Source organism: Ostrea edulis, chromosome 8, assembly GCF_947568905.1.
Source record: "Ostrea edulis chromosome 8, xbOstEdul1.1, whole genome shotgun sequence".
NCBI lineage: Eukaryota > Metazoa > Mollusca > Bivalvia > Ostreida > Ostreidae > Ostrea > Ostrea edulis.
The window spans coordinates 38,004,996-38,024,198 of NC_079171.1; the positions used below are offsets into that span (position 1 = coordinate 38,004,996).

A 19,203-nucleotide genomic window follows, 5' to 3' on the forward strand; every position below is an offset into this window, starting at 1 on the left:
TATCATCATTGTTAGAAACAAAATAAGCATTCATATTAATTGTTATGTAGCAACATTTTATGAGAAAAAATGTATTTTAATTTGCCTACCCTTTACACAAGATGTATCAGCTGACAAAGTTGGATCATTCTAGGTATCATAGTATTTAAGGTGGGTCCTTAGTTCTTGATTTTTGGGGTTTAGGTAGCATTTTTTTTGTTTGGAATCAATAAATCAACATTCAGAGTAATGAAAAAATACAAATTAGTTAAGGATTTCCATATTAATTTTCATTACAGACACTACTGAAGTCATGAACCCCTACATATATGTAGATTTTTATGAAATTCATTGGAAACAGTTATTTGTCGTTATCTTAAAATAAAAACAACAAGAAAATTGTCTAATTGCATTTATTTATCAAGAAACATGTCAATAACTAAAACACATGTCATTTTCAATATGTTTATAAAGTTTTAGAATAATAAGTGCAGAATTATTGAATTAGCGTTATTCTCCAAAATGTTAAAAAACAAATAAATTTCCTTATAGCATGATTTACATATAATTTTTTCTGTTTATATTAGTAGATGTCAATCTATTATAGTTATTTATGAAAAAATCCATACCTTTCCTTAATAATTTCAAATTTATAGCTTCTAGAGTATGTATACCGAAGTCTGGCACCATACAGCTGAGCTATTCAAAACCACTCATGGATTAAAATTTTATGTAATTTCATGAAAAGACACAGATAATGATTCCTTATCACCTTGGTAAAATGTTTGTGAAAAATAAAGGAAATCTATCGTATAATGGACTTGATAAATAATTTATTGAAAACGGAGCTGAATTGTCCTTGGATTCAATATTTTGAAACATATCATTGACTATTCAAATATAACTAAGACTTTTGATATATTTTATGGCTGACAATTTTTAAGGTCTTCCGTAGCAACGGAAGACCTTCTACTTATTGTGCTGGTTAAGATTATTCTTATTATTTTTTTTTTTTTTTTTCCTAGACGCTAACTTTGAAGCTTCATATCTCGCTAATTCCTCAACCGATTTTGCTCAAATTTTCAGCTTTAATACATTTTACTAAAGACTTTCAAAATACTTTTAAACATTTTGGATATTCTCTTCCGCTTGCGAGTTATTTCCCTTTTAGTGAAATTTTAGGGGCTTTGGTTTCCAGATAAAGGCTCCGAGACTATAATAATTGGAGCAGAGAAAACACTGAATTGGTAAAGTAGAAGCATTGTAGTTGTGCACATCATATTTTGTTTTTTGATTTCGCCATTTAAAATGGCGATAGAGAGGGGTCAAAAATCAGGACGCCTGAAAGAGCGAAAATTTGCATATAATTTCCTTTGTATCTTTTAAACTAAAAATATTTTGTTAAGACATGTAGAATAAAAGTTGTGTAGAATTTCAAGAGCTTTTATTTGACACCAGTAAAAAGGGGCTGGCCCCTTAAATTAGGGATTTACGGCCCCTAAAAGTTTTCGCTTTATAGCTCAAAAACGGCAAAGAATTCGATATGGCTTCCGATGGAAAAGTTGTTCTTTAACATCTTATTTATCTCATGAAATTGTTATTTTGTTCGAATCTTGTGTTATATTAGAGTAAAAAGCTATACCCGTAAACAAGTAGCCATTTTCATTTGGCAAGTGAGCGAGAACTCTTCATGCGTATAACTGAAATAAACTTGCTAAAAATAACATACCTGACTACAATAGATACTAATATTCATTTTAAATAAGGTTTTTAACATGCTCTGTGGTTCAAATACAAATTATTTAGTGATACATTTCTCTTTTTCTTTCGTTTTAACATAAACAAACCTTCAACAACAACAAAAGGAGAGAGATAAATTATCTTTTATTTGTTTCATATTAGAATTAAAATAAGTAATATACATAAAAATAAAACGTTCAAACGTAAAATAAATCATGGTCAATAACTGCAAGCTGTTTACATTCTTCACGGTCAGCGTTGTTTATACAGTTATGTAACCCAACTCTCGCCTCGCTCGCAGGTGGCCAGAGTGACAAGCTAGCATAATCAAAACAAAAACATCGAAGCTAACTCGGCTTTCGTCCATCGCATAAATAAACACATCAATTACTGGAAAATTATGTTTGAAATCATTTTGAATCCTTTTACATTATATCATACTTAATTAACAATTATATTATGTTTTATTTCAATTATAAAGTAATTGTAAAGATGCTACCGCAAACATTTCGAGTTAGTGATCAATGGACCTCATAATATTTGTGTCAAGTTATACATACATTTAAAAAAACCTACACAATTTTCCTGATTATTTATCGGGTTGTCATTTTCCTCACAATAAGTTTACGGTAAGGGTATGTGACGTTTCTAATTGTCAGAAAAAATCGTACTAAATAAAATGAAGTAGTTTTAAGTTTTATTAACTTATAATTGTCTGCATACAGAAGGATTTATTTGTCGGTTCATTTCATTTCATCTAAATACAATCATGCGTGCAAGTAGATGCGGTTTTTATAAGTGAAATGAAAAAGGCAAGAGCGCCCCAAATATATATATATACATCTCAAGCGTTTTATTGTGTTTAATTTTGGAGATTCATCACATGTGGACAAGCAATCTGTGATTTAACTCTACTTTAGCCAGTTGATACACAAGCTTTCTGCATTCTCTACAAAGTGAAAAAAATGGATCCTTTTTGTAAGCATAACAAATAATTTATAAACTTTATTTTTTAAATCACGGGTTCTTATCATGATTATACCAACTCTAAACATGTATAGAAAATCATCAGAAATCCACATCGAATCAGTCTCATTTCATTCAGTCATTAACTGCAAGCATTTTACCTACACACCGGGGTTTGTTCTTGTTTACAATTACGTAACCCATGGCTCGATTGCCCGAGTTCGGAGCCATCGCATGTGTACCAGCGATCAGCGGCAATACATGTACACACAAAAACATTACCGTTTTAATGTAATTTGCAAACACAACGATTTACAGAAAATTATGTTTTTAATAAAATCGGATTTTTCAAATGATTGGTGGAAGGACAGGAAGTTCCAGTTCCCACCCTCCAATATTTTTGCCAACATATGCTTGACAGTATACAATACAGATCGTTAATTTACGGTCATGCCCTTTCCAGGCACGTAAAACCCTGGGGGGGGGGGGGGCAGGAAACCTAACGTTTTACTGTTAATTTACTATGAAAATGGTCATTGGAAGGCCTGTTGCCCCCCCCCCCCCCCCCCCACTTTTGTAGTGAAATGCGCTAATGTTATGTAAAGAACAAATTTTTTGCTGTACAGAAAAGTTTGAACCTACCCCACCCCACCCCACCCCCCACAATAAATCATAAAATCACGAGGGTGAACTCAAAGAAAAAAAAACAACCAAGCAGGATAAGGTGCTTTGACTCGACGCATCGAAGTATGGTCTGAAACAAACCAATATTAGTCCTCTTTCTGACCACTGTTCCCTGTTCTGTATCTGTGGATGCTTTGGGAAAGCAGGATAACCATTTTTGTCAGGGGAGGGGGGATGGTGTTACATATATCCAAGGATGAAAAACAACATCATTTACAATTTTCAGCATTTTATCGGTCCAAAAACAGGTTTAATTTCAATGGAAAACCGTCACCGTTATTGCCCATTGCACCTTGGTGAAAAGCAATGTTTTTATGATATCCACATCATAAAACACTACTTTTCATAAAACCTTCCCATTAATATCTGACAATCTAACAAAAGAGACTGTCTCTTCGAGCCGGAAGAACAGATAGCAATATTACCGAACACTAATTATAGTTCCAGCAAACAAAGTTTAAGATATCACCAAGTCCGCCTATCCGTGCAAATGTGCCCAGACCGCAACTTTTAAAAATACACCGTAAGCTCAATCTTCACATAAAGATTATTAATGACAATAACATAAATAATCTTGATGTAAGGTCATTTGCACCATTTCTAAAGGTCTAAAAGTTAAAAATTGATTAGAGTCTTAATAGATCTAACTAATGGCAAATTTTAATTAATACTGAAAGAAAAGTTTCCATATGATCAAAGAAAGTGTCCTGGCCTTGACCCATGCTCATATTGTCAAGTTCACTTTTTTGAAAATACAAACCCTGTCCTGACCATATGCTGTAATGAAGAAACATTTAGATTTCATACTTACAACAGATTTCCATGTTAATTGAGGCTGCATTAGGACCTGACCCAAGGACATATGGTCAAGTTCAAGGTTTTTATGTCACACAGCTCCGACGGAAGACCTCTCGTTGCTTTGCAACGAGCTTTGCTCTAGTTTTAAAATAACTATTGAAAAAGACTCCAACAAAATTTATGTTCCAGTCATTAAATCATGGACTTTTGCAAAATCTTATGATGTCACAGGAGTGTGGAACTACGTTAAGTTATGAACCAGACACAAAGCGGGATGGACGGACAGATAGACGGAGGGTAAGACATACGGACGGACACGATCGCCATACCATATCATACATTCCATCTAAAGACGGGTGTATAAAAACCAGTGATTAACTCATTTTAGACTTTGGTCCTTGGCGGTTTATAAAGAGAAGTGATATATGGACTGAACATCACCACTACTCATTTCATGAAACCTGTGAAAACTTCAGTGATTCCATATCTGTCTAAGATAGATATATAAAAGTTAATTCTAAACTAAAACCCATAAGAATCTGGATCCCCAGTACCCCTTGCTTGTTGCAACAAGATGTGTTTATGCAACATAAATGCCCCCGATAATGGCCAATTCCAAAGATGGCCAAGCTCACAAGGACAAATATCTTGGTACCAGTAGAAAGATCCTGTCACAAGAAATGCTCATGTACAATATGAAAGCTCTAATATTTACCATTTAAAAGTTATGAACAATGAAAAAATAAGTAGGTCAAATGTCAAGGCTTAGTACTAACGGAAAGGTCTTGTCACAAGGAATACTCATGTGAAATATCAAAGCTCTATCACTTACTGTTCAAAAGTTATAAACAAGGTTAAAATTTTCAAAAAGTAGGTCAAACTCCAAGGTCAAAGGGTCAAAATGGTTGGTACCCACCACAGGGACTAAGCCCATTTTGGGCCCGAACTCTGTGATACCATAAATATAGAAAGGGGTCTAACACTGACCCAGATAAAAAACTAACTTCTCGTTTCAAAAGCCTAAAAAATCTTAAACTAGATATGCTATGCGTAATTTGTCGTTTTCCTTGCATATATTAATGTTTTAACTACTTGCATGCCAAATTTCAAGTCACATGTTCTTCAAATAACAAAGATATACGTCATCGTTCTCTCGATTTCACTTGTTTATTTTTACTAGGACATTTACCGGTCCAGGTCACGGAGTCATTTCTCGCCTATGACAGCAGCGAAATTCAGACTAGTATGGAAGATTTCGGACCTGTCAATTAAAATTTCACATCAATTATACGCTACTTACTTCCTCATACTTTAATAATTTTCTTCGCGTAGACGTTACACGACTTATTCATCCTCTGCAGCATCAACTAATGACAAGATCTGCCATTTTAATGAAAAAATTAAATACCCGAAATGTCTAAAACTTTAAAGAAGGGGAAAATGGGTAATAGTAATCTGAATGAAATAGAATAAACAAAAACAAAAAATTAAAAAAGCCAAAAAATAATGTTCAATTTCCTTCTCTAAGTGCAATATCAAAAGAATAATGTTTTGATCAGTTTTAAGGTATATGAGATTTTAAGTCTATCGGGTATTTAGTGCGTTCATTAAAACGGCCTCCTTGCTTAAAGGCCATAAACGCCGAGCATAGGCCTAAATTTTGTAGCCCTTCACCGGCAATGGTGACGTCTCCGTATGAGTAAAGAATTCGCGGGAGGACGTTAAACAATATTCAATCAATCAATAAAAAGTTTGACTTTGCTTCTTGTTTATAATGGAGTTCAAAGTTTTACTCCAAAGTCTCTAGTAAGTTAGGTGTTGGTAATGATTGTGCAGCAGACTATAAAGGAGCAGTCTTGCAATGAACAAGTGAATCAATCTCATAACTCCTATAAAGAATACAAAGTCAGAGTTGGGAAAATATGGACCCCTGGATATACCTGGGACGGGATCAGGTTTCCTATTATGTTGTTAAATGGATTTTCCTAAAATCAAAATTAAGGCAGACAAGTAAAAACATCTATAGTGAAACTTCACATCAAAGTCTTATTCAACCTCAAACATCTTCAAATTCCGCCTTTCAAACAACTCACCTCTTCAGATTTTTCCTCTGTGTGTGTTGCTACAACAAACAGCGGAGCCTTGGTACTTCCAAAAGTCTTGATTGAGTTTATCCAAAACTTCAGGTAGTCTGGAAAGCAATAAATTTACATAAGATGCCGTCTACTTCAGAGAATTACAGAGCTATGGTGCCCCATTACATATGTCCATCAGGAGCTGTACACTGCACGTAATCATTGGTGATTCTGACATGAACAAGAATTAACAAATTAAGAAACGGTTCTAGATCTTATTTTCTCGAACTCTGACAAAACATTTTGATCTGACCAAATGAAAGAAAGCAAAAGTGAGCAAGCTCACATACCCCATGCTCCAACATATTGCTTGACAATGCCTCACATAATGAATGGTAATGCTATGCATTACTGCTAGAACAGGACAGATGGGCTCGAAATTCTTAAATTCAAAAGGGGCATAACTCCCAGAAAAAATCAGAATTTTCTGGGAATATGCACATTTACATAGTATGTCCTTATTAAAGACTACAAATTTCATGAAATTCTCTTGAGCGGTCTCAAAGGAGTTGGGCTGACAAGAACAAGACAGACGAGCTCGAAATTCTAACTTCAAAAGGGGCATAACTCCCAGAAAAATTATTAAATCAGAATTTTCTGGGAATATGCTGCACATTTACAAAGTGTGTCCTTATTAACTATATAGTTTCATGAAATTCTCTTGAGTGGTCTCAGAGGAGTTGCACTGACAAGAAATGGAGTGACGGACGGGTCAAAAACATTATACCCTTCGTTGCATGGGATATATGCATACATGCCAACTTTTAAAAATCCCCATGGGGGATTTTGCGCATGACGACCTTTTTTCAAAGCTCAAAATTCATGACATTTTAGCATGAAAATAAATATTTTGTCTTTTCAAATAAAACATCAATCAAATCATTGTAATGTATCGTATATTAACACAACATCAAGTGTGTTTGACCATTAATTATATAAAAAAAAAAACTTTGAAAGATATACATAAATATTTTATTAAAATCATCTATTCAGCAAAAAATCCTCTCCAACAACAAGTCACATACATATTATCAAATAATACTTAAGGTTGTATCCTTTTACACCATACAATAAACATTGGCTGGTCTATATATCAAAATCTAAATTAAAGCACATGCATTTAGGTACGACTACAAAGGCGATCTTGCTTGTCTGTAAACATGGGCTTGCAGAGTCTGGTGGAATAATCTGCATTGCAACCAGAAAAGGAGTGATCTGCCCTGCTATGAAGTTTGTGAACAAAACCTTTGCACCCATGACATCTGAAATAATTACCAGGGAAAAAACACATCAAAGTATACGATTTTACTTGTAAATTAAGGCTACTTGCTAAGTATACAATTCAGTACAGACTTGTGCGAATTACGCATCACAAAGTATATTTAATGAATACTACACTATATAGAATATATAATACATCGCTATAGACGGATATATTTGGATAGCCTATATTATTATAGTTGGAAAAAATATATATTTGACGTACCTTATCGCAAATTTTGGATGCTGTCAGCGAGAGGCAAAAATTGGGAATGTCCGATTGTATGGTGGTGACACTATCATCGTTGTCATTCACGTTCGTGTAAAGGATATGTCATTTTGAAATCCGTCTTCCCGATTAATTACTATCAAAACATGCTTCGTACTGTCCAATAAACACCCCGACACAGGCAGACCAACCCGACACCATGCGACACAGGTAAACAGCAATGGCTGACTATTGTCCCGATTTCTGATTGGCCAATTCAGAAATGACGCGGGATTTCAAATTCCGGTTGGAAAGGGGGGTTTGTTGTCGTAAAATGGGAGATATTTTTAGAAAATCGGAATTTCGGGGTATTTTTGCAATCCCGATCGGGATATCGGGATTTGCCTTTTCAGTTGCTTCAAATCGGGAGAATCCCGCACAAATCGGGAAAGTTGGCATGTATGTATATGACAGAAGGATCGGAAGGAAACACTACACGCCCCAGCCATTCCACAGCAAGGGGAATAAAACTATTACCAGAAACCAGAGATTGTGTTTCTTTTTCAGAATAACAGAAAGCATGACACCATACCTTTGTAAGTCCAGGCTGAGAAAATGGACCCTTCCCGATTATCTTTCTCTGCACTGACAACATCTTCAAACCTCTGACTCATGTCCAACACCAGGACAAAGAAGGCCTTTGGCGTAATGTAAATCTGGTGGCATGCATAATACGCTAATTGTCCGGCAAAATCCAGGATACTAACGGTTGGTAAACTCTCTCTTTCATTCAAAATGTTCAATAGAATTTGATCCTTTGTAATAGCACTGGTGTCTGACACTTGGGGATCCTCTGATTTAGATTTGTCCTCTTCTATGTCCTCTGATTTAGATTTGTCCTCTGATTTAGATTTTTCCTCTGATTTAGATTTTTCCTCTTCTATGTCCTCTGATTTAGATTTGTCCTCTTCTTTGTCCTCTGATTTAGATTTGTCCTCTTCTTTGTCCTCTGGTTTAGATTTGCCACTCTGTTGAACCTCAATGTTTGGATTACGCTTCAAGTCAGAAACCGACACTCTGAGAAAGGCATTTTGGGTTTTGTCATCACCAATTACTGCAAAATAAACACCAGTTTTCCAAGTATTCCTCACTTTCATTTATGGGGATTTTCCTAGCATCTTTATATCTAGGGAATATGTAGGCATGGTTTTCTTTAATTTTCACTGAAATATATCATGTCTACATGCATATCTAGTTACATGTCTCAATACTTTGTAACAATTTAACTTCCGACTGCAATAATATATTTCAGATTAAGTCTCAGTGGACAATACTTTCTGTTGTCTAAAGTAAGTAACCTTTGACCTTTAACCTCGCAACCTCAAAATCAATAGGGGTCATCTATTCTTTAGCGAAAATCAGGGTACAAAGTTTGTTGTCTATCAAGCAAAGGTTCTTAAGATATTGATCAGACAATATCTCCCTATGCCCAGAGTGGTTTGACCCTTGATCATGTGCCCTGACAATATGCCAGTTTCGAAATGAAAGAAAGCAGAGGTGAGCAAGCTCACATACCCCACCCTCCAACATTGCTTGACAATGCCTCACATAATGAATGGTAATGGTATGCAATACTGCAAGAACAGAACAGATGGACTCAAAATTCTAAGTTCAATAGGTACATAACTCCCAGAAAAATATTGAATCAGAATTTTCTGAAAATATGCACATCTACATAGTTGGTCCTTATTCACTACAAAGTTTCACGAAATTCTGTTGAGCGGTCTCAGAGGAGTTGCGCTGACAAGAACGGGACAAACGAGCTTGAAATTGTAAGTTCAAAAGGGGCATAACTCCAAGAAAAATTATTGAATCAGAATTTCTTGAGAATACGCACATCTACACAAAGTGTCCTTATTAACTACAAAGTTTCATGAAATTCTGTTGAGCAGTTTCAGAGGAGTTGTGCTGACAAAAAAAGGGACTGACAAACGGGTAAAAAACATTATACCCTCCACAACTTTGTTGCGTAGGGTATAAGAGCACTTCTGTGTAGGAGGTGCATTTAGTGAACTTTGAATGCTTAAGTGGGATAGAAAGGACCTACATCAGTGAGGAAGACAATAAAGTGTACTGAAGGCGGGATTTCTTTCAATATGTAAATGTACATGCAGGAAATAAAAAATGCTATTGAAAGAATTGTTTTACTAAAGTGGAAACATAAAACCAACATCATACTGCAAGTAATATCCTAAATATAATACATACACACATAAAATAACATGGTATGTTAAGAATTCCATGTACTTAATTATTCCCTAAATACTTATCACTTAGTTTATGTATTAGTTGAATTTGGGTTATGAAACTGCAAATGAGAATCTTACTGAGCACATTCACTCATATGCAGTGACGGATATTTGTCCCACTCCCACATGTAAAAAACTTGTTTTGTGCCTTATTGTGTATGAGAGTTCTCTGAAAGGAAATAACTCAGGCGTATCTCAAAACTTGCGTATAGTCATTTATTGTATAAGGGCAATCACAGTACCAAGTTTAGTAACTATCAAGCTGAGGGTTCATTATATATTGAGCTGAAAAACTTGGTGTACAGTGCAAAAAAAAAAATTATAACGAATAATCCTTGAACACTAACCCTGCCCAAAAATTGAACCTTACATTTTAGCGTGAGGTGAGTTGAAAACTTAATGATGTTTACCTTCAAGAATCCCTTTTCTGATGTTAAACAGATGCTGATGGACTTCTAAGCCCCTGGTCGACTCGATGTCCTCCACCTCGTCCTGTGTCTGTCCTAGTAACCTTTTCAACAGTGTGGTCTTTCCAGCTTCAGCACACCCAACAAGAATACCCCTGGCATGGTGAATGGTGATCTTTCCTTCCTTTAGATGCCTTTGTAGTTCAGTTTTATTTTCTGGAAGTATGGTTTTACTTCCTTTTGAATCATCTAAACCTGAACAAAATAAAATATGATGAAATAAAACAAAAAGATCACTGAAATCTTTTTAAAGAAGATGCCCATGGGTCACATCACTCATTTGCTCAGTCTGGCCAATCTTATCTTTACATTCCCATGAAAATTTTTGAGCCATAAAACATCATGAGGCAGCTATGTATTTTGTTTGGTAATCTTCATCTTTACATGTAACATATTGCTTTAAGGATTGATTGATGTTTTCTGCCACACTCAACGATTTTTCAGTTATCTGGCGGTGTCCTGTTTTTATTGGTGGAAGAGAGAACCCAGATACAATGTACCTGGGAAGAGACCATCGACCTTCCGAAAGTAAACTGGGAAACTTACTCACTAACCGGCGCGAGCGGGATTCGGACCCGCACTGACAGAGGTAAGATTTACAAAATATAAAAATATTAAAATTACTAAATGTATTTCAAACACTTGAATACTGCCTATGTTGACTTTTCTAAAAAGGATAAAATCAAAGGTCAAGGTTGCAAGGTCAAAAACTTTGGTACCAAAGAAAAGTTCTCGTCTCATGAAATGCATATATTAAAATGAAAGATATATCACTCACCATTTAAAAGTTATTAGCAAAGTTTAAGATTCATTCTGTTGGTTTTTTTTTATTATTACAAATTTGGGTTCAACTTCAAAGTAAAGGTCACAAGGTTAAGGTCATTCCCCCCTTCTAGGATTATTGGTTCAATTTTACATTTGATTGTTGATTTTTCAAATAATACATCTTAGTAACAAATGAAAATGATAAAATAAGCATGTTGCAGTATTAATATTTTTTTTTTATCAATTGGCACACATATATACTTGTTATCAACGTCAGAAAATTGCAATTTTCCTTAAAGAGCATTATCAAAATTTCACAAAAACTGGCTAAAATGATATAAAAGTATTCATAACAATTTCATTAAACTATTTCTTTAAAAAAAATTTACAAAATGTTTGTGAAAAAGGACATCTATTGCATAACGAACGAAATAAAGGATTCAGTGAAAACTGAGTTATTGCCCTTGGATTCAATATTATCAAACATATAATTGAGTATTCATATCTAACTTAGACTTTTGAAATATCTTATGGTTAACAAGATCTTTTACAATAAGTATTGAAAAAGACTCAAAAAAAAGTTAGGCCAATTCAACTTAATTAGTAGATTATCATCCACAGTCGCCAAAAAGTATGGGGCGGGTGGGAGGATTTTATTTTTTAATTTTTATTTTGTCAACAAAAGTGCATCATTTAATTATAGATGCTAGATGGATATCAATGTATGCTTATTTCACAGATGATTCCAGGTTAAGCTTTAATTTCAAACACAGAAAGATACCAAACTTTTTCAAGATTTACGCTCGTTAGAACGCGAGAAATTAAGAAAACCATACCTATATAATATATCTATTTTCTTCACCGTTTACGTAACTGGAAATCACAAGTTTTGCAAAATAAAAAAATTTGGGGCGGTCCGATTTTGAAGGGGCGGGCGGGGATGATAATCTATCAATTAAGTTGAATTGGCCTTATGTTCCTGTCATGCATAAATCTTAAACAAATCATTGACTTTGCAAAATCTTATGACGTCGCATGAGGGTGGAAGTACTTTAAACACCATGGAATCAAATAAAATTTCTCGCCATAAAGGAATCTATATACAATTACGAAAGCCTTGCCTTACATAGTTCAGAAGATATTGCCTAAGTTTAAGTTTTGTTAACAGTAAATATCCAAGGTCAAGGTAACAAGTTTAAAACTTTTTTTACAAAAAGAAAGGTCTTGTTATAAGGAATCCACAAGATGTGTACATGTATATGAAATATGACAGCCCTTTCACTCACCATTCAAAAATTATGAGGAAGGTTAAAGTTCCAAACAAACAGGACAAGAATAATGTGCCCTTCAAATTTAGTCATAATATTTCCTTTTACCATTTTTTGTTGAAGCAACTGTCTATAACGTCAAAAAGTCTACTCTTTAATTCATCCTGAGGAATGATAGAAGATTTTTAAAGGATGTTACTAAGAGTAATCATTTGTCCTGTTGTTTTTTAAAGATTTTTCCTATAGATTCCCATAAAAAACTTTGATCCCCTATTGTGACCCCACACTACCCCAAGGGGCCATGATTTGAACAAGCTTGAATATATGCTATTTCAGGAAGCTTCAAGTAAATTTCAACTTTTCGGCCGAGTGGCTTTTGAGAAGAGGATTTTTTAATGATGCTATGGGAACTGTTAATATGTTCTATGATTTGATATGACAAGAGAGATAACTCTTAGTTAAGGACTCTTCGGTAAAACGAGGTGTTTTTTGTTGATTGATTGTATATTATTTATTGAGAATATTTCACTCATATGGAGACGTCACCACTGTCTGTGAAGCGCTGGAAAATTCTGGCCTTTGCTCAGTGCCATTGAGCAGGGAGGGATCTTTATCGTGCCGCACCGTGACACTGGACCTCAGTGATCTCGGTTGTTGCGGTCTCATCTGAAGGACCACCCCATTTAGTCGCCTCTTATGACAAGCAAGGTGTACTGAGGACCTATTCTAACCCGGATCCCTACAGGATCGGTGCTCTTTTGTGTGCAGAAGTTAACTGAGCTGAAGATGAAGTGTGGAAAGTCAATATTAATTGGCTTTGGCAAACGATCCCTTCTTAGGTCAAACTAACCAGTTGTTGTCTTCGAAACCAATAACTGTACACTATAAGTGTGAGGACTCTACCTTCCCTTTCTTGTGTGACCCTAGATCCCTCTGTATAAGATTACCTTCTCTTTCTTGCGTGACACTAGATCCCTCTGTATAAGATTACCTTCTCTTTCTTGCGTGACACTAGATTCCTCTGTATCACATTACCTTCTCTTTCTTGCGTGACACTAGATCCCTCTGTATAAGATTACCTTCTCTTTCTTGCGTGACACTAGATTCCTCTGTATCACATTACCTTCTCTTTCTTGCGTGACACTAGATCCCTCTGTATAAGATTACCTTCTCTTTCTTGCGTGACACTAGATCCCTCTGTATCACATTACCTTCTCTTTCTTGCGTGACACTAGATCCCTCTGTATAAGATTACCTTCTCTTTCTTGCGTGACACTAGATTCCTCTGTATCACATTACCTTCTCTTTCTTGTGTGACACTAGATTCCTCTGTATCAGATCCTTTTGCTCTATCTGCAATGAGTTAAGATAAAACAATTACTTTACCACACACGTCACATGGAACTAGATGATCTTACATGTACGTGAGAAATTGACATGATTTGAACAGACGCAAATGGCCAGTCAAATTTTGCAAAGTTCTACAGGTTTCCTAGCATGGTCAATGTAAACTTGACCAATGACAACATCTCACCAAATACAATGCTCCAAGTCATATTTGCATGGCGACCTATAAATTTCTGATTGCCATTTTAAAATTTCTAGTCACCAATTACAAAATTTCTACTCTCCATGGTATAAGAATTTATAAATAAGACTTGCAAGTTGTGTATTTTATTTGATATCTTTCAATAAAAAAAGCAACCCCATACATGCCTGCTCTAAACCTCGTTTTTCTGCCATCTTGATTGCTTTCAAACATTTTTTTTAAACCGAGATTGAAACATATTTAATCAAACCTCCAATTCCGATTATAAAATTTCACTGGATGCCGGAATATTTTCCTCACAAAAACGTGACTTAATTATGATCTCTAATCGCAAAATTGATTTGCGACCGTTTTACTCGCAACTTGGAGCACTGAAATAATAGTCCACTGCATAAGGGAAAACAGCAGATAATGATTAACAACACATTACAGAATTTACAGTCTTCCATATCACTGAGCACCGCTTGTTGTAGCTCAGTGGTAGAGCGTTCGTTTCTTAACGCTCGCTGTAGCTCAGTGGTAGAGCGTTCGTTTCTTAAAGCTCGCTGTAGCTCAGTGGTTCGCATTTGAACGCTCGCAGTGGCTCAGTGGTAGAGCGTTTGCTTATTAACGCTCGCAGTGGCTCAGTGGTTCGCTTCTTAACAAGGAGGTCATGAGTTCGAGCACCACTCATGCCATGGCCGCGTCAAACCCAAGACGTTTAAATAGGTACTGATTGCTCCTTCGCCAAACGCTCAGCATTTCGAAGTTAGAATCAAGGGTCTTTCGGATAACGGAGGTCCCATGTCGCAGCAGGCGTTGGCACGATATAGATCACTTACTGCTACGGCCCTGAGTGTTAAGTATAGCTCTAATAGGTCTAAATTTGTGGTACTTTACCTACAGCTGGTGAGGTCTCAATATGAGTAAAAAATTCTCGAAGGGATGTAAAAAATAATCAATCGACCATATCACTCATTTCCACAAAATAACTATATCGTCTTAAAAATTTCATTCACCAATTTTTGGTCATGACGCAACTTTTCCCCCATAATGCATCAGCTGCCCAGATATGCTATTCCTCTGCCTCATATTGTGAAATATATGTTAGGGACATTATTTGGGTGTGTAAAACCATATGTCAGCAGCATCAAGGCCACAGTGATCTAAACACACACACCTCTAAAAGAATATATCAGCTGACCAGGTTCGACCTCAGTGATAATCATAGGCCTCACAATGTGAAAGCCAGACACAAAATGCCAGGGCTTGATGCTAACTTTTTATGTCACCAGTCCAGCCGGACTGATGGGTATAATATCAACCAGTCCGCAGAAAAAATTACCAGTCTGACAGAGTTTTCCAGAAATAATTAAACATATTCCATTAATGTTATCAAAATGAAATTTAACTCAATATGCCTCAGACAATAATGTAACACTTAAATGTGGGATTTCATATTTACGAATCAGATTCATCTGATATCTACAGATCGAAGCATGACAAATGTGTGTATAGAATTTCATAAGTATATTTTCCAAAATGATGCTTTCGAAAATTGACCAGTCTCATCGGACTGACTAAAACAAATGTCAGTCAGTCCGCCAGACTTTTAATCAGTCACAGACTGACGGGCATATGTTAATTTCGAGCCCTGAATGCCTTAGGGCTGTTCCAGAAATGATCAAATGGGGGGTCGGGCGGCAAATGATATTTTTTTGTGTGGGTGGTCGTATTTTTTCAGATTTTATTTGGTCCGTGGTTGGACTGTTAAAAAAATATTTATTATGGGTAGTGGGTAGTTTCTATTGTTTTATTTTGTGCCACGTGGGTGTTGTCGCTCTTGTCGTGTTGGTTACAAAACGTCGGAGGGAAAATTGAAAATGTGCTTTCGAAATGCTGCTTTCGAAATCGGAAATCGGAAGTAACATAGAACTATTCGAGTTGTCGCTCTTTGCAGCGCATAACTTTCCTTTACGGCACTCTTCAAATTAGAGGCGCGTTTAGTAGGGTCTCTTTGGCATGATGGCGGCGAACTCTGTTCTGTAGATTATTACAGTTTACAGTGCATCGATTTTGGGAATATTTTGAAACCAATAGGTATTCCGTTTTCTAATAAAAATAGGCAAACCTTAGTTGATTTATACGAGGGTACCGATGCGTTATATTTATCAGTCAGTGTGATGGTGATATAGAGGCCTCCGGGCGCGGGCTCCATTAGAAGACGAACGATTCGTGGAAAAACATATCCATACCCATTTCATGATAATAGCATCGTTTGGACTCCCAAGCTTTCCAACATTCCCGCCATAGATGCCTTTGATTGTTGATGTGACATCGTTTCTTCAGAACTACTGTGATACAATGTCGCACAGGCATTACCGTGTCATTGACTAGAATGTTTGTCCCGAAAACCTCGCGAGATTTGTACCGTTTTCATTTTTAAAAATATTTTTGTGGTGGGTCTGGTTAGTTTTTTTTTTAATTAGATGGGTCATTGTAAAATGAGTTTATCAATTTGATGGGTCATGGGGTAATTTTTTATTTTTTTTTATGGGTGCTTGGTATATACAAAAGGTGCATCCCGATCCCCCATGTATTTATTTCTGGAATAGCCCTTACAAGCTGCACCCAGAGCTCCAGATAATTTTTTACCACAAAGAGTATTTACCCCCTCATTTTCAAATCAATGAGTATTTTGCTTTTCAGAAAAAGTCAAAAGAGTATTTTGTTAATTTACTGATTATCTTTGCTGTTTGCCACTAATACAGAATTTGATCACTTCGTCTAAATATAAACAAATATTATATGACTGAGTGTCTGGCATATTAAAATTTAATACCTCAACAATAAATTTCAAAATCTAAATGACAATGAAGACTTTATAAATTAAACTGTTATAACCGAGAAACTAAAAGCATTTTAAACCAAACAATATCAGTTTCAAAGTCTAAAGTTTTTGTGACTTTCTATACCAAATTTTAAAATTCAGACGAACCTAATACTGCCCATATATATTTTTGCATTTTGTTTTCACTGCAAATTACTGTCGGATTTCCCTTACCTTGTACCGTTAACCAAGAATTGGTTTCATTCCATCTGTGTAAAACGAGTGCATGTGTGACGGAAGTCGGTAAATAAATGTGTGACTCCCATTCTTGCAAATACTTAGCAAGACAATGCTGCAGGAGCGACATTTCAGTAAAAACTTATTAAGTTTAACAGAAGAAATATATATCGTTTGTCCGGTACCATTTTCTGTGCCCTTAATCAATCGTTTACGATTGATAATATAAGTTTTTATGTGCTTTCGATCGCACCCTAACTGTTTATTCAAGAAAGAAGTATAACAATTAGGCTTACACAGTTGTGTCTTGAGTTACCTCTACGCATTACTTTGGGAGTGTAAAGCGTATTTACATTCGCGAATGCGTAATTGTATGCCTGCTTTTAAACTTTAATGCGTATTTGGTAAAATTTAATGAGTATTTACGCTGCTACGCACCTTATCTGGAGCTCTGTGCACCTATGGCAAAACATTTTGAGTTAAACCTGGTGCCAGATTTGACAATCAATTGGGTTCATGAAAGATCAGTTGGCACTTTTTTTTAACTCTGTCTCTGTCTGCCCTTAGGGCTGTTCCATTAAAACATATGAGGTACCCGGGGAAGGCACTTTAAAATTTGGGTAACCACCCATAGAAGCATAAAAATGTAATGAGGGACCACTCACAGAAGCAATTTTAGATAGTGCAGCACCACCCATAGAAGTGAAATAAATTTGAAATACACTTTTTCTTTAAATTCAATATGTATGAATGACTATTTATAAACCCTGAATAGAGGTCTATTTTCAGATGTTCCCAAGCATGATAGTAAAGAGAAGAGTATCTTGGGTGTCATCACCATTCAAATAACTGGCCATCAATGAAGCCTGATCATAGAACCATCAATTTATTTTATCAAGACTGTCTTTCTTAAACATGATGAACTAAATTAATTTTATAAGTCTACCTGTTCATAAAAAGTCTAGTATTGTAAATGTTCAAAAACAACTATTAAAAGTTTTAAAATTGACTATAGTACGTATTTTGAGTATTAAAAAACAAGAAAATGTGTCTCTTTACATAAATAAAATGATATTCTATGTTTCTTAGTCAATATATAAATTTACAACCTGCAACTTAAGATTTGTGAGGCTCTACCGTTTTCAACAATCTCGATAAATTCCAATTTTTCGATTCATATTTGTGCGCCGTGTTTGATGTACTGAAGTTTCAACTTCCGATTGTCAAGTCATTTGCATATGTCATATAAAGTAGTATTTACATCAATGGACAAGTATGGAGGCAAAAGCTATTTCGTCGGTATTGAAAAGGTTTGAATTTAATATCAAGTTAAAAACCGAACAGCAGAGTGTAAATTCTTTCTGCAACAATATGATTTTCCTTTGTTTGTCGAAGTGGCTCAAGTAACTACATTTTCGCGCCGATTGTCAATGTTTAGCTTTTTCATTAGATCCACCTACGAGATTTCGCGATAACAAGCATGGCGGAGCAGACGAAGACATTTTGCATGCTGTACAATATATTTAATGAAAAACACCTTTATTAGACATGCCCGAGCACAAAGTTGGTACTCCTTTTGGTGTAAACAACATATGGGACTAATACACAGTGCAGAGTTTATTATTCATAAAATTATTTTGCACCATTACGGAGATCCTATGGAATTGTAACCTCATCCCGAAAACGTCAGAATAAAAAAAAAATTGGATAGGGCTACATTATTGCAGCTAGAAAAAATCAAAAACCGTTTCAATGGACCACGAGCACGTTTCGTTTTCCATTTTGGACAAGGGAGATAATCCTAATTTCCGGTCGCTATAATTTTAGAGTCAAACTGGAAACGATAACCGGATCGCGGAACCTCATCGACCGAGATAAAATGAAGACAGAAAACGGCGTTTGTTTCACATTCTACTTTCAACCCTTCCCTTCTCTTGTTGCATTCCTCTCAGTTTCGGTAAAAAATAAAGATTTTATCAAAACAACCACCCACAGATGCAGTTTTCTGGCAGTAGGTACCCACCATATA

General features: G+C 35.6%; 1 protein-coding gene across 2 annotated transcripts in view; it reads right to left on the reverse strand.

The window, feature by feature from the left end:
- Positions 1 to 19,203, reverse strand: part of LOC125661558 (uncharacterized) — a 45,948-nt gene that overhangs the window by 13,320 nt on the left and 13,425 nt on the right. For both annotated transcript variants that reach the window (XM_056146030.1, XM_056146031.1), the window contains exons 5-8: positions 13,879 to 13,932; positions 10,490 to 10,741; positions 8,363 to 8,884; positions 6,261 to 6,358 (exon numbers count right to left, since the gene is read on the reverse strand). In XM_056146030.1, the coding sequence (XP_056002005.1) occupies positions 6,261 to 6,358; positions 8,363 to 8,884; positions 10,490 to 10,741; positions 13,879 to 13,932 (926 nt within the window). The remainder of the gene's footprint in view (positions 1 to 6,260; positions 6,359 to 8,362; positions 8,885 to 10,489; positions 10,742 to 13,878; positions 13,933 to 19,203) is intronic.